At 37.8% G+C, this 15,370-nt stretch overlaps 1 protein-coding gene across 1 annotated transcript; it reads left to right on the forward strand.

Moving 5' to 3' along the window:
• The first annotated feature begins 11,962 nt into the window (after positions 1 to 11,962).
• Positions 11,963 to 14,003, forward strand: LOC148871562 (putative E3 ubiquitin-protein ligase RHC1A). Its single transcript, XM_088972391.1, is given in 3 exon segments — positions 11,963 to 12,115; positions 12,743 to 13,702; positions 13,704 to 14,003. Coding segments are annotated over 2 exon segments (939 nt in total). The 5' UTR covers positions 11,963 to 12,115; positions 12,743 to 12,854; the 3' UTR covers positions 13,795 to 14,003.
• The last annotated feature ends 1,367 nt before the right edge of the window (positions 14,004 to 15,370 follow it).

The following is a 15,370-nucleotide window of genomic DNA, read 5'->3' on the forward strand; positions in this document are numbered from 1 at the left end:
GTAACAGCCACGGTCCTTGGAAACAATGGGTGTTAAGAAAGGACTTCAGATCTGAAGCAAAAAAAGAAAGAAAGGACTTCAGATCACGTAACGCAATTACTAATGTTGCAAGCATATTGCACTAATGTATGAACATTTCCAAGGAAAGGAGACTTCAACTAGGGTAAAGGCCTAAAACCTCATAAAAAAAATGAAAAAGTACTGACAGGCTCAATGTAGATTTCTGAATTCTACTACATATCTATAAACATTCAAAATGTCAAATACTCCCACTTTATATATCAATGCCCGCCCTTCAATTGGCATCAATTCAAAGCTAACACCTACCCCAACTGTACTTTGGGCCTAAAAATTACCCTAGGCTGAACTGTCATTCTCCCTAAAAAAAGTCTGACAGTCCCAATAAGAATGCAGATTTGGTTGTGTTTTGTTGCAATGCAAATTTATTTGCACTGATACAAAATCATGGTAATGCAATTGATTTTGGTGCAAATTATAACGTATTTTTGTTTCAAAATTTACCTTATTTTGTGTGATTGCAATAAAAATGAAATAAAATAAGACTAAGGTAAAACCCAAAATAAAATTAAACCAAAAGCTGCATTATTTTCATTTTCACCCCCATACATTTGTACTAATGCAAATAAAATTGCACTGCACAAACAACCATAGCCAAAAGGAAAAATCCCAAATGACGAGATGAGAAAATCAACTACTCCTTGGAATAGCCATGGTAACTGATTTTTGAACCAATGACTTGTAAACAGTATAACTTCAATCTCCTGAACATAAATTAGGTAGACAAGCAGAGCATCATTAACTAGTTTCTCATACATTGGTTGATTATCTGGAGACCATAACTTGCCACCTATTTTGTGTTTTAAAAATGGGGAGGCACCATTGGATAGATTCCAAACAAATCGTTGACTATGAAAAAGTCCACTTAATGAGAAGACTGTTGACCATCTGATTTGGACATTATTTCAAGAAAAAATGCACCGACCAATCTGACAAGTTACCTCTATATCCGATCGGGTTAGATTTAAGTTTTAAATAAGGGGAGTGGATTCTTGATGTCTCATTCAATTCGATATGTCCATCAGTCCATGGGCTACACTAATAATTTGGAGTGTATTCTTAGGCCTATAGAAAAGAGATAGTTCTCCAACTGGCCAAGGAGAAGCCATGGACGGGTAACAAGGTGAAGATGTGTCTTTGAGCATTAGCTTTAGGTCAGGCTAAGGCTACCTTTCCATCCTTTGATTCTCGAGGTCTTGAACCATTATCCAGTTATCCCCAAATTTGATGAAATTCATGGTTGGTATCATTTCTGTGGCCTACCAGTAGGGTGTCCACTTGAACCTTAATCTTTTTAAGGTGTTACTCTATCTTAGATCCCACTCATTCACCAAAGGGTGGTAGTATTTCATGGCTTGGTCCGGGAAGAAGATCCTAGATGGCTCTCTCTATCTTTTATCCATGAGTAAAAGAGTTAATATTCCTCTGTGTCATGACAGAGTGGGTGAAAGGAATGGTGGTGGCCTTCAAGGCAGAGCAACAAAAAGAGAATTCCCATCACTAAAAAAGATACACGAGGAGGTATGGCTCCTAAAGACCATGCTCAAAACTTAAGAGAAAGGAATGGTGGGGGCCGAGCTGAAGCTTGTTAACACTAAGGTTAGAATAGAGACCATTAGAGCATATGTTGAGTAGGATAATGAAGAGTTGGCTAAGGCCAAGGCCAATGGGGCAGCAGAGTACTAGACCTCCAATCACTACAAGCAAGACCTAGCTAACTATAGTGGCAAAATTATACCTTGAAGGGAACTAAGTTTTTCAGGAGCACATCCTGGCCATCCTCCTTGAGTTCGACATGAGCAAGTTTAACCCTTTTGCCAATGTTGAGATCAAGGGTGGTGGTGCTAGGACATCTGAGGCTTGAGGTGAAGGTGAGAACAGCTCTACAAGGGATGTTGTTGTGGCTAACAATGGCAAAGAAAGGGCGGAGGACTCCTATACTTGATTGCCTTTTTCTTCTTGGTTTTTTGTTGTTGGGACCTATGTGCCTTTAGAGATTTTATAGAATGCCTTTTGGGGCAATGGCCCTATTGATACTTGCAGTTTCCTTTTTCTTCTATTTATTCGTAGGGGCCAAAGTTCCACCCATTGATGTAATGGAACTTCAAGTAATGAAAAATTATTTTATTTAACCTAATTTTCAACTTTTATCCCATTTTCCAGTTAGTACTAAGCTTAGGCTACGAAGTGCATAGCTTAGTGATACATAGGGGCTTTGGGAACCTAGCTGAACAATACCATTTAGGTCTTATCACATCAAACATCTGGTCAACTCTAGGGAAACATTCTCAAAGCAAATAGAAGTCCATTAGTTATAAGAGCCAATGGCTTAGAGGGAACAATCAGTGGTGTGTTGATGATCTTCATCCAGTTGAGAAGACCTATTGGACGAATAGCATAATGAGGTTGTATAACTTAGGCCTTAGCCACACCCAACTTAGGTCAGGGCTCTATGAGTTCAATGTCCTGTTGATGGAAACTATGACCACAAACAAGAGAGAAAAGAGGAACTTTTTATTAATAAAAGTTCCAAATACAAGATATGGGCTTCCCATCAAGGTGTTCAAGTTGATATGTCCCAAGCCCTAGTGCCTTTAGTACCCTATAAGGTCCCTCCCAAATGGGTGCAAGTTTTCCCTAATTAGACTTAAGGATAATGACCTATCAAAGGACAAGGTCACCTTCCCAAAATTTTCATCCTCAGATCTAAGTGTTGTAATACTGAGCAACCCTCTACTATTTGCTAGTAGGTCGCAACTCTGATTTGGCCCAATTCTTGGACTTCTTCTACTAGGCCCAGATTGGCTCTAGGTTCATTTTTCTTGCTTGAATATAGGAGTTGGTCCTCAGGGTCAACTCAAATCAGGGTATATTTGAATTCGGTCAAGCACTACTCATGTTAGATCCGATCCGATCGGACCTAATAGGACTCTATCTAAATTTGAATCCTATCAAACCTTTGGATCTTCAGATCTGATTTGATATGATGTGTTTTCATTAAAATTAATGAATTATTAAAAGAAAAAAATAAAATATACCGATTTAAATAAAAAAAAAACAAAAAAATATAAGTATTTTTTAATTATTTTCATCATATATATACACGCTTTTATAAAAAAAATAAATAAATAAAACAAATTTATAAAAATACAATATAAATAATATATTTGTAAATAAATAACATATATATATAACACATCTGATCAGATAGGGGTGATCCAAATCCAATCCAATCCGATCTGAAGATATGATGAAGGGTGATCCAAATTCGACCAAATAGGATTGGTTCGGATCACAATCCGATCCATTTGCACCCCTAATCCTATAGGCCAAAAGCACACACAAGAGCTCTTTTACCTAAAACCCTTGGCTTGGTCTAACTTGGTCTTTAAGTCGTGTAGTATTCTTGTTGGTCACCTCAGTTTGGCCATTAGTTCAAGGGTAGCCGATCGAACTGAACGCTAAGCATAACACAAAAGTCCATGAACTTTGAGTCATTGAATTAATGATCACTGTTTGTGATCAATGTATGAGGTAGGCTAAAGTGGTAGATTATACTCTCTAGAGAACCTCTTAATGTTCTTCATTATTATCTACATCAGAGGCTTGGATTCGACCCATTTAATGGCCACTATCAAGAATTTTCTTTGACCCAAGGCCAGGGGAGGGGAAATGGTCAAAGGATGTCCACTTTCTAGTGGATGAAAGGTGACAAAATGCTGATGATAATAAGTGAAGTCACAGATTAATGTGGTATGTTAGCATGCCTCTATCACTTTCATGTATTTCTCTAAGGACATAGTCTCCTTCCAATCTCAAACATCCTAGGTAAGGTGGGTTGAATGACCTTCTATACAACTTATCACTAATGAGTGTGTACCAAGCTGATCAACATATAGCTAGCTCTATGAGCTTTAACTTTATTCTCAAGTATGTCCAAACCAGGCATACTACTTTATCTAATGCTCCAATGCTAGGATAGGACAACTCTTATACAAACACTAGCCTTCCATGTTTTAATTCTATTAAGCTCGCTAACTTCGGTAAGGCATCGACCTAAGTATTCTCTAACTATGGAATCCATTAGAGAGTGAAGTGCTAGAATTGTGAAGTCAGTTCTCAAACCTTTTAATGATACTTAGACATTGTTGGCATTCTTATCTCGTATTCTCCATTTACTTTATTGACAACTAACTACGAGTCACTAAAAACTTCGACATGATCTACCCTTAACTCCTTGGACAAAGAGAGGCCAATCAGAAGATCCTTGTATTTAAATTTGTTATTAGAGGTTGGGAAGCTTAACCAAAGTGAATTCCCTAATGTCATGTTATCCAAGCTTGAATGGATGAGGCCTACTCCACTCCTCTTAAGATTAGAGAACCCATCTAAAAGCAAGATTCAAGTATGTTAGAGTTCTTATGATTGCACAACACTACTACTATTAAAGGTACATTCAACGATGAAGTTTACAAGAGCCTAAGCTTTGATAGATTCCCTTAACCTATACATGACGTCAAACTCCCTGAGCTTAATTGATCACTTTGTCACTCTGCCTAAGCCTTTTGTAGGAATTGCCTTAAGGGTTGGTGTCAACACCTGATTTTTCCTAGGTCTTTCGCCTAAACCTCTAATTCACCCCAATACCCAATCAGACCATTACAATCTCTTCAAAATACCAAAATGCACAATGAACCCAAATTTCAACCCAAAATCCCAAAAATCCACCATTAAATCTACTTGATACCAATCCGATGGCCCTAATTAGCACCCTTTTACACCTCAACCACTAGATCAGACACCACCATCAGGTCCAATACCTCTTAAAATACCTACCCGTCAAAATTTCAACCCAGGATTCTTCTATTTACCCCTCTATCAAACCAAGATTCCATTTTGAGCCCTATCATTGGCCTGAACACCCAACCCCAAATCCCCTTAATCCTAATACCTTTGAACCAATCAGACCACCATTGAACTCTGGATATACCAAAATATCGACCCATAAATTTTCAACTCAAAACTCCCTCATTCACCCCTCCATCAAACCAAAATTTCATTATAAACCCTTTCGTGAACCCAAAATCCTATGACATTGACTCCCCTGAACCAATAAGACACTACCATCATATCTTTGACACCGTAAATCCCCTCCCTACAAAATTTCATCCCAAACTACCTTTGTTCTCCCCTCCATCGCACCAAGAATCCATTTCAAAGATATGATTTACCGAATTGAGCCCCCTCTAGATCTGTCTGATCTTGGCCCAATTAAGCCAATCTAGCCCCACCAATAAACCCAGAGTGTCCGAAAACCCTACCCTACAAAATTTCAGCCAAAACTACCATCATTTATCCCTTTATATAACAAAAAATTATTTTGGCCAATTTCATTGGCCCACACATGCATAACCCTTGTATACACTTACTACCCATCCCATCCCTTCTTTCTTTGATCCAAAATCCCACCCATCCATCAAGTATCCTAGTTTGACCCTCTAGATCCAAAATTACCAAAATACCCCTCAAAATCTCAAAATCACCAAAATATCCTTACCCCATATATATAAGCTAATGTTTTTACATTTAACCTAACTCAAAACTGGCACTATTCATCATCCTCTACCTTTTGACACACCAAATAGGGTAGTGGTGAGAAGGCAAGCACAACCTCTTCCCTTACCTTCTCCACTCTCTCTCTCCCTCATCTTCTCTCCCTCTTCCTCATTTTTTGGTAGTTCAAACACCTCCCTTCCCCTATTTTTGCATCTTATTGTTGTCACTACAACTTTTAGTAGTGGTGGTGATTTCCCCTCCATTTTCTCTTATTCTCTCGATCTCTTTTCCCTCTTTCTCATATTCTTCCTCTTCCCCACTCCCTCTTATTCTTTCTTCCTCTATTTTTTCCACCACTTGGCATCCTAAATCCATTGTAAAAATCAAACGAAACACCACCAAACCAGTTTAGCAATGATAAACTCCTCTCCTATTCTGCGTCTTCTTTGTTGGATGAGTAGAATCAAATAATCAATAGTAGTTGTTGTCTGAAGCCATACTTCTCAATAGCTAACTAGAACCTCATCAGTCAATTTATCATCCTGTTATCCCCTGATCACCACTGCCATTCGAGAAGACGAGACTAGACTGAGATTTCCTGAGTTGTAGCAAACATGTTCAGGCCAAAATCTACTACAAATTTAGGCGAGACCGACATCTAGATGACCGTCTCTTCTCATCAAGCTTCAATCACCATTATCAATCAAGGAAGAAGGTTAGGCGAGAAAATTTTCTTCATCCTAGCTGATTGGATTTAAGGGAAACCACCCAATTAATGAGAAGTCTAATTCTCAGGTTTAAGAATAAAAAAATAATGTAAAAGGCATTCATTCCTTTCTAACATGGAGTCACTCTCTCTAAAGGAATGTCACTTAAAACCTCTGAGGAGATAGGAGGTGTAAGAAAGGTTCCATGTGCCTTTGTCATAAGGAGCACCATATATGTCATGTTGTACACTTGACGTAACTTTGAATAGGCCATTAGTATTATAAGTAGATATTAATCCAACACAGGACAAGAACACTAAACAACTATGAAGAACATACAAAAATACCTAAGCAAGACTAAAGATTATTGTTCCGTTCTCAATAGTAACTCACTAAAATGATATATTATATAGATGTTGGTTTTCAGTCAAATCTAAATGATAAAAAGTCTACATCTGGATATATGTTGGGATCATATACTATTAATGAGAAGTAGCAAATAAGGGTCAACAATAGACTCTACGACTAATGCCAAGTACATTGTCTCAAGTGAGGCTACAAAGGAAGTAGTTTGAATGAACAAATTCATTTAAGAGTTTGGAATTGTACCTTCTAGCATATCACCCATTCCACTATTGTGTGACAACATTGGAGTCATTGCTCAAGCTAAGGAGCCAAGAGCCCACTCAAAGTCAAAGCATATCGAGTGGGAAATTGTTGGTAGAGGAAATATCTAGATTCAAAACGTCATATCATGTGATAATGTGATAGACCCATTGACTAAGCCAGTAACACAGAAGGCGTTTAAGGAGCAAGTGAACAATATCGAACTAAGGCTTGTACCCGATTGGACCTAAGTGTGAGTGGGAATTGTTATACAATGTAGCCCTTAGCTCTAATCGGATTAATGTACACTATTATATATTAATAACATCAATATATTATTGTTTTATATTCAGATTGGTATTTTTTTGTACTTACTCCTTAAATTGGACACTTATGAGACTTGTGTTAGTTTAAAAAATTCTCAGTCATTGGAGAAATTGCCTAGCCACCTTTCAAACAAAGTAATTTAATGAGGCCACTAATGGAAATAGTTCAAAGTCAACCTAGATCTATTAAAAAAGATCCAAGAACAAGATTGGGTTAGGGTACTTACCTACTAACAAACGATGCCAAAGTGTTACAATGCTAGGGTCTAAAGAAGGCGATTCTAAGAAGGAAACCTTGTACTCTAAAATGTTGTCTAGCCAGAAAATAAGCTTGTGCCAAAAAAGAATCAGAAAAAAATAGAGAAAGGGAATACATACTTTCATGATCTTATTGTAAGCGTGGATCTAGAGGACCTCAAAGGGATGAGTTGTAACCTCGGTCTAGTTAATTGGGAGGTACACGCCTTGATCAAGAACTTCAATCATTTGTTCTTCCCAAACAGTGTCAACAACTATGGCTAACCACTCAAGACTGAATATTCATCAAATATGGACAATAGTTACTCTCTTGTGTCCCTCCTGTCATACCTTTTCACCAGATCATGACGACCCGATCATCATTAGAAAGCATGACCTTGTTCCAAAGTCATCTTGACCACTATGGTGTTGTTGCAACATCTATTGCTCAGGCCACCAATGTATTGCTAGGGTCTAAGCCTTCTTCATCTTCATGACCACCAAAAGACCCACCCAATTGAATGAAGCCATTTGATTATCTACACTAAGCACAAACAATCTAAAGTTGTAAAAACCAATGTTCAAAGAACTAGACTGATCATAGAACTGGAGAAGGGAGAGGTTAAATCAGGGCCCAGCCATGATGATGTGCCAATATATATATATATATATATATATATTGTGGATTATATAGATACTAATGTAATATATTTTACAACTTTTATTATGTTTAACTATGGTGGATGGATGGCAAATTCCATAATTTTTAATTCAAATTCCATATATATATATGTACTTTCATTAAAGTACATGTGTAATAAAGTTATATATACAATAAAGAGTCATTAAATAGCATAAGTAAAGAAGTGGACTAATGGTAAGTAAGCAATATATGAAAAAAAGAGGCCATGGGTTCAAGTCTTTTATAACATTCATTTTAGAATTTTAATTACTTTATGACTTCAGCAGTTTTATGAAACTAAGACCAATTCATCAAATTTTTAGTTAAACTAGATGGTCAATCGATTTTTTTTAGGTTTTTAGACATTAATTATGGTTCTTGGGGTGTGACCAAACCGATCAGGGCCCTAGGTCACAATTCAATTGGTCTGGTCTGGTTTTCTAAACAATAGTAACAACATTAGGGAAAAATTAAACAAGTTGAGAAGGAATGACTTAGATAATGTGTCTACCTAAATAGACCTTGCTCTGGCCAGTTTCAACTAACTTGTCCTTGGTCAAATACACTATGGTCTGAACCCTCAGGCTTACCAGTTTTTAAGAGCAACTTCTTCCTCACTAATCAACACTAGCTCCTCCTACTCCACCTTGGGGTAGGTCCACCTTATCAGTATGTGCCATGGGTCCCCACTCAACAAAAAAAAAAAAATACACCTCTCCTTCTAGTCATGGATGGAATAGGAAGCCTAAAATAGTGCCTTTGCCTTAGACTGAGTTTGAGAGGTAGAGTGAACCTTTTTCCCAAGATTGCTTCTTCAAGATGAAAAGAGATGTGAAGATCCTAATGTTCAGATCAATTTGTTGGATCCAACCTACACACATTATGATTATCAGGAACCTAATGGAGTTTGGCACACCAAGTATGAAGGCGTCACTTGGTTTAGCGTCAGAAGCTAGGCCACTAGCTCATCAACTAAGAACCCCAACCCAACTATCAAGCTATCTTTGTACACATACAACCATTACATGGACATCAAGTAGGCCATCTCCTCACCGATTAGAACTCTAAGTTTGAACTCCTTGGGGATTTGGTAGGTTTAACAAATCCTCACCAAGTCCTTATCCTTCAAAACACTTTCGGTGATCCATGCACCATTTATCAAATGGTCTTCAGCAAGAGAGTCCTCTTTAGAGTACATGACAGCCAAAAGGAATGGCTTGAACTGGCTCCTGGGGCCTCAACCTTAGGAGCATCTACATCAACTATGTCCAACTCAGTGGCCTCTACATCCACATCCAACTTAGTTTCCATTGACCAAGAACCCCATGTTCTTTTTTCATATTTATGTAGGGACCAAGGAAAGTTTATTTTCCTGGGTCCTAGGCGGGTAAATAACTTTCCCACTTGGGGGAAAGTTGCCAACACTTTAATGGGACAAAAATTACCCTTTTGATAATGGATTTTTATGGCTAAAATGAACATTGCCTTATTCACCTAGGAAACAAAAGAACATGGATAAATGCACTTATTTAGATAAGTGTTTCCCAAGAAAAAATTACCTAGGTAATTGCATTTATTTGGGTAAGTAACTTATTGAAAAGCGAACGGGACCTAGGAGTTATTGGCCTCAATCTCCCTAACATCAAGCTTAGTTTTTAGGGATGAGCTAGAGTTGGAACTCGCCAACTCCAACTTTATTCTTGATTAGTTCATAATGGGAAAAAGAGGAGTGAAAGGACGAAGAAGAGGGAGTAAACATTGTATAACTTATAGAAAACGAAAAAAAAAGACTTATTGAGTTGAAGACTAAAGACAGAGCCAAAAACTAAGATGACTTACGCTCTACTCTAAGCATCCAAGGACTCTAGGGGCAAATAACAAAATCCTAGTTGTTCGGGTATCCTCCATATATAAGATCTTCAACAGCTTAGATTGAATTAAGATCAAGCCTCTTAAAAGTAGCTTGGTTCGGATTTCCTCACATTTGCTTATTCAATTTCTGATCTTATTGCAAGTTCTGGCAACAACACTAAGGAGGTGTTTGGTACCAATGTCGTTGCCTAGGCAATCTTTTTTTTTTCTTGGATTTTGGGAGAGCAGTTAACTCTAGACAATATCCTAAAAACAATATTTTATGTGTCTACTCTTGTTTGAAGACACAGGCTACAATAGGTGCCACACAGGAAAGAATGTTTCTCCCCACAAGAAACACCAAAAATGACATTTTTTTGGAAAAACGACTCTCAGAGAAATTGAGTCAAAAAAATTGATAGAATTTTTATAAGAAATGGTAATAAAGCATCAACCAAATAAGAAGTGATTCTCCATTGCAAAAAAAAAAAATGCTTACGTGGCTTTAACTTGGCATCATTTTTCCAAAAAGAAACGGCAAAAAACAACAATAGTATCAAACACCACCTAAGTGACTTTAAAATTCATGGTATATCTTAAGGTAGGGGTATCAATGGACTGGTTTTGGGTTGGACTCCGTCCAAATCAAATTCAATTAGGACGGATTGGATGGATCAATAAGACACTGAATTGGACCAATCCAAACTTAATGGTCCAAAGTGTTTATTGGATTAGATTGGACTTGTCCATCTACAATGAATTTATATTAGATTGGGTTGGATTGAGCCAATATTTGGTCCATTGTTAGAAGAAAAGAATACATGTGTCAATGGACTACGTTTGAGTTGGGACCAATCTAAATTAAAATGAATTTGAAAAGATTGGACGGTCCAAACATTGAATTGGGCTAGTCCAAAATGGTCTAAAATATTCATTGGACTGGATTGGACCAGGTCCATTTGTAATGGAATCACATTGGATTGGATCAGATTGGACCAAATCCAATTTAATTGACACCTCTATCTTAAGGGAATTAGAGTTGAGGCAAGAACAAGGTTGTAAGAGACATTAGTAGTTTGGACATGAATATCATACTTGTAGTGGGATTTTGCATCAAGTATAAGGGTCCATTTGGTTCATAGTCGGAATTGGAATCGAAATCCTCTAGAATCGGAATCGGAATGGTCCATTCCCATAGTCTGTTTGGTTCAAATAGGAATGGGAATGGGAATTAAAATCAACAGGAATGGGATTTCATTCCCAAATCCCAAGGGAGGGGCAGGGAATTAAAATCAGTAGGAATGGGATTTCATTCCCAAATCCCAAGGGAGGGGCAGGGAATTAAAATCAGCAGGAATGGGGGAATGCCATTTTAGCAGGAATGGGAATGGGATTCCAATTCTGCCCAACCAAATAGTTGAAATCGGAATAGCCAATTCCAATTCTGATTCCAGACCCCTATTCCAGCAAACCAAACAGACCCTAAGTTTATTTTAATTGATTTTGGTTTGGAAAAACCATGGTTCAACCCCATATTGACTATATGCAGAAAATATTGACTTTTTTTCTGTCCAACATTGCAATTCACATGTCAAATTCAAAGTTAGACTGTTGGATATACTAGATTGTAGCTATATATTTTCTTTATGATAACTTCTTGTCAAATTCAAAGTCTGACATGAAACCTTATTATTAGTTTCACAACCTGCGGAACAGCTAAACCTTGCTCAATTCTCGAACCTAACCCGATTGGAGTCAGGTATTACCCGGCCCGACTTACAACCTTAGTTAAAAAAGTCGTCTACGGGTCTACGGAGAACATGGATCGGATTGCATTGGACCCATACCTGACTCCGTTGACAGGACCACATGGCAGCCTCCTGGAGGTGGTAGTAAAATTTAGAAAGAAAGGGAAAGCAGCAGAGGCATATAGAGATCCTCCTCCTCCGTGGCTTCAACTCCCCTATTGCATTCTGCTTAAGATTTCTGCCTCCTCTCCGGTTCTCTCCCCGTCTCTCCATGGAGGAGGCCCTCCTTCAGATCTTCTGTTCTTCTCTTCTGCTCCTCTTGAGGTATGTTTTGTATTTCTTTTCAACCATCATTATCATTTTCTCCCATTTTTTTTCATGTAATCTTGTCCTTTTCTCGGCACAACTTTCCAATTATGTTGGTATATTTTCGTTTTGATCTTTTATCCATATGCTTCAATATATTCTGACATTGGAGGGTTTGGATTTTGTTTTAGTTGTGCTTTTATTTTTTAATTTTAGAATTTTCGATTGTGTTAGATGTGATTTTGCATTAAAAAAAAAAAGAAAAGAAAAGTTGTCTCAACTATTTTGATATGCTGTTTATTTAACCCAATTTTTTCCAATTTCCATTAAAGATATTAATTGGGTTCAATTGCATAAAATTTCAATTCAATGTTTGTCGTGTCGAATCTTTTTTGATTTTCTGATTCTTTTGTAAAATCTAATGTAATTCATGGATTCATCTTGTTTTTCTTCTTTTTTTTTTCTAATTTTATTATTATTATTATTTTTTTTGTGGGGGGGGGGGGGGGGGGTTTCTCTTCTTTTGGCTTCACCTCTACCGTTTTGTCAGATATTAACCTCTTGTAATATGCCTGAGGGCTCTTATTTGTCTTTATTAATGGTAATTTTGATGCCTTTTCCTTTTTCCTGTTTGTGAATGAGTAGATTTTGAGCAGTTTTGGGAAGAAAGAAGGAAGGAATTCTCTGTGCAGAGTGGATAGAATTCTGAGCTTTGTCTCAGAAATTCGGCAGATACAAAGGGGGAGAGAAGTAAAGGATGTCGAGCGGAAATACCCATTGGTGTTACAGATGTAGGCAGCAGGTTAGACTCCGTAGACGAGATAAGGTGTGCCCTCATTGTGATGGAGGTTTTGTTCAGGAACTCGATGAGATGGAGGGCATTGGCCCCCTGGATTTCTTTGGATTTGATTCCATTGTCGACCATGACCAGCGATTTAGATTAATAGAAGATTTAATGGTGAGGCAGAGATTGGCAGGTAGATACCGAGAACTCGACAGATTGAGATCTCGTATGGTTCCCGAACATGGCATGGGGTTACGTGCAGGTGCATGGTTGATCTTTAATGGTCAGATGCCTTTCAGGATTCCTGAAAATGGTTTGATGGACTTACCTCTCAATAGAGGTTCAGGAGTTGGACTAAGACGGGCTAATACTGGTGATTACTTCATTGGCCCAGGACTGGATGAACTGATTGAGCAGCTCTCTGCGGGTGATAGGCAAGGGCCACCCCCAGCATCTCAGTCTTCCATAGATGCAATGCCCACAATAACAATCACAAATAAGCATCTGCGTACTGATTTGCATTGCCCTGTCTGTAAAGATAGGTTCGAGTTGGGCTCTGAAGCACGGCAGATGCCTTGCAAACATATTTATCACAATGATTGCATTGTTCCATGGTTGGTTCAGCACAACACATGTCCTGTCTGTCGTCATGAGTTGCCTCCACAAGGATCTAGTAGTGCATGCCATAGTCAAAGTTCAAGACGTAACAACAGAAGTCAAAGTGCTACTAGTACCCCCGGAGGCAGGGAGAATGGTGGGGAGGGTCGGGGAAGGCGCAATCCATTTTCCTTCATGTGGCCCTTCCGCTCGTCAAGTTCAAACTCACCACGGTGAATCAGGTGGAAGCAGCTCAGCAACCATTCATGAAGACAATCACCACATGAGATGTTCTAGATGGCCTTTCGATTATTAAGGATGGTGTGCTTGGATTGTCATTGCTTTTTTTTCTTTGTAGTTTGGTCATAGCACATATCTCCAATCAAATTAAATTAATTTGTTGGGCAGAGTGGAAGTGGTAAGACCAATGAATCCAAAGTGCTCTAAGCTGATGTGAAGTAATTGATGATCTTTGTTTCTGCCTTATTCCTTTAATGTAAATGATATGATATTTTGTGGTTTGCCCTTGATGATTCCAAGCAGCATTGATATTTATTGTTTTCTAGCATCTAAGGGACAATAAATATCACTTTTATATATGTCATTGTTGCGTTTTTGTCAGTCTGTGCTTTTTATAGGATGTAATATTTTTTGAGGGGATCATCATACAGTAATGTGAGGAGGTTGTCAATTTTAGCTGGCAGTTTGAACAGATGATGATCTAGTTCCCGGCAAGGTAAGTTTCCATTGAAAGGTTTTGTTCTTAATGTAGTTATTTGGTAGCAACATATTTTGATCATCCTGTGGATTCTGTGAAGAGCACGAACATGGTATTAAGCCATTCAAGACAGAGTCCTACATTAAGAGCATGAGTTCCCTATTGAAATAAATTCTTTTTTCTTGTTTATTTTTTTCCATCTCATGTCAATTTTGAAATAGGTACACTATCCTGACTCAGAGCTTGTGTAGTTGAAAAAAAAAATCATTATTGTTTTAGCATGAGCTCATGACTGTTTGGATCAGGTTAGTTTTGTAAAGGGAGTTATTTTCTTCCTTGTTCTTCAATATATATTGATTCACTTACACTCATATAGTGTGGAAAAAATAACTGTATATGATCAGCAAAATGAAACATTTGGGGGATGAGAAACTGTGGTTCCATGTGTTTGTAGCTTGATGTTCCATTCTACCTCTGACTGTTAACATTCTATATGCATGACCAACAATGTGATGAATTGTGTTGATTTTGCTTCTTATGTCATTCTCTGGAGCATTCAGTTCTATCCTGTCTCTCTATTCCATTCTTTAGCAATGAGACAAATGGCCCCAGTCTGGAAGTCTATATTACTTGGGATTTCAATTCCAGTCTGATCTAGTAATTCATTCTCATTATTGATTATTTCTTTTTTTATGAATATTATTTCTTATTTTTTAAACACGTAGGAAGTTACTCATTAACCACTCTCTGGAACCTTGCTTAGTTGTGCTACATTTCTTATTTTTCTCTTTAGGTTATGTGGTGGTTTGCATTCTTTGTTTTAATGAGTTATTTCCTCTTTCGGGTAGAATAAGGAGAATGTCCAATAATGTTTGTTTGCTAATGCATCACAATTAGGAGTGGCAAATGGGTGGGTTGGGTTGGGTGTGGGTTAAATACCAACCCACCCATATTGATCCACTAACCCACTATGACCCACTATAAATGCTTGTTACTGGGTCACAACCCACCCTTACCTCCTTACCCACCCATATTGACCCTCACCAAGTATAAATGCTTTTTGCTTTTATTTTTTTATATTTTTTTATCAAAGGCCACAACCAGGTTGGGTCAACCCGTATATCCAAAAAATCAAGTCTAAGAGAACCATATGTGCCTTTTTCATGATGGCCAT

This window comes from Nelumbo lutea, chromosome 2 (genome assembly GCF_056320005.1).
Source record: "Nelumbo lutea isolate HS-2025 chromosome 2, American lotus-T2T, whole genome shotgun sequence".
NCBI lineage: Eukaryota > Viridiplantae > Streptophyta > Magnoliopsida > Proteales > Nelumbonaceae > Nelumbo > Nelumbo lutea.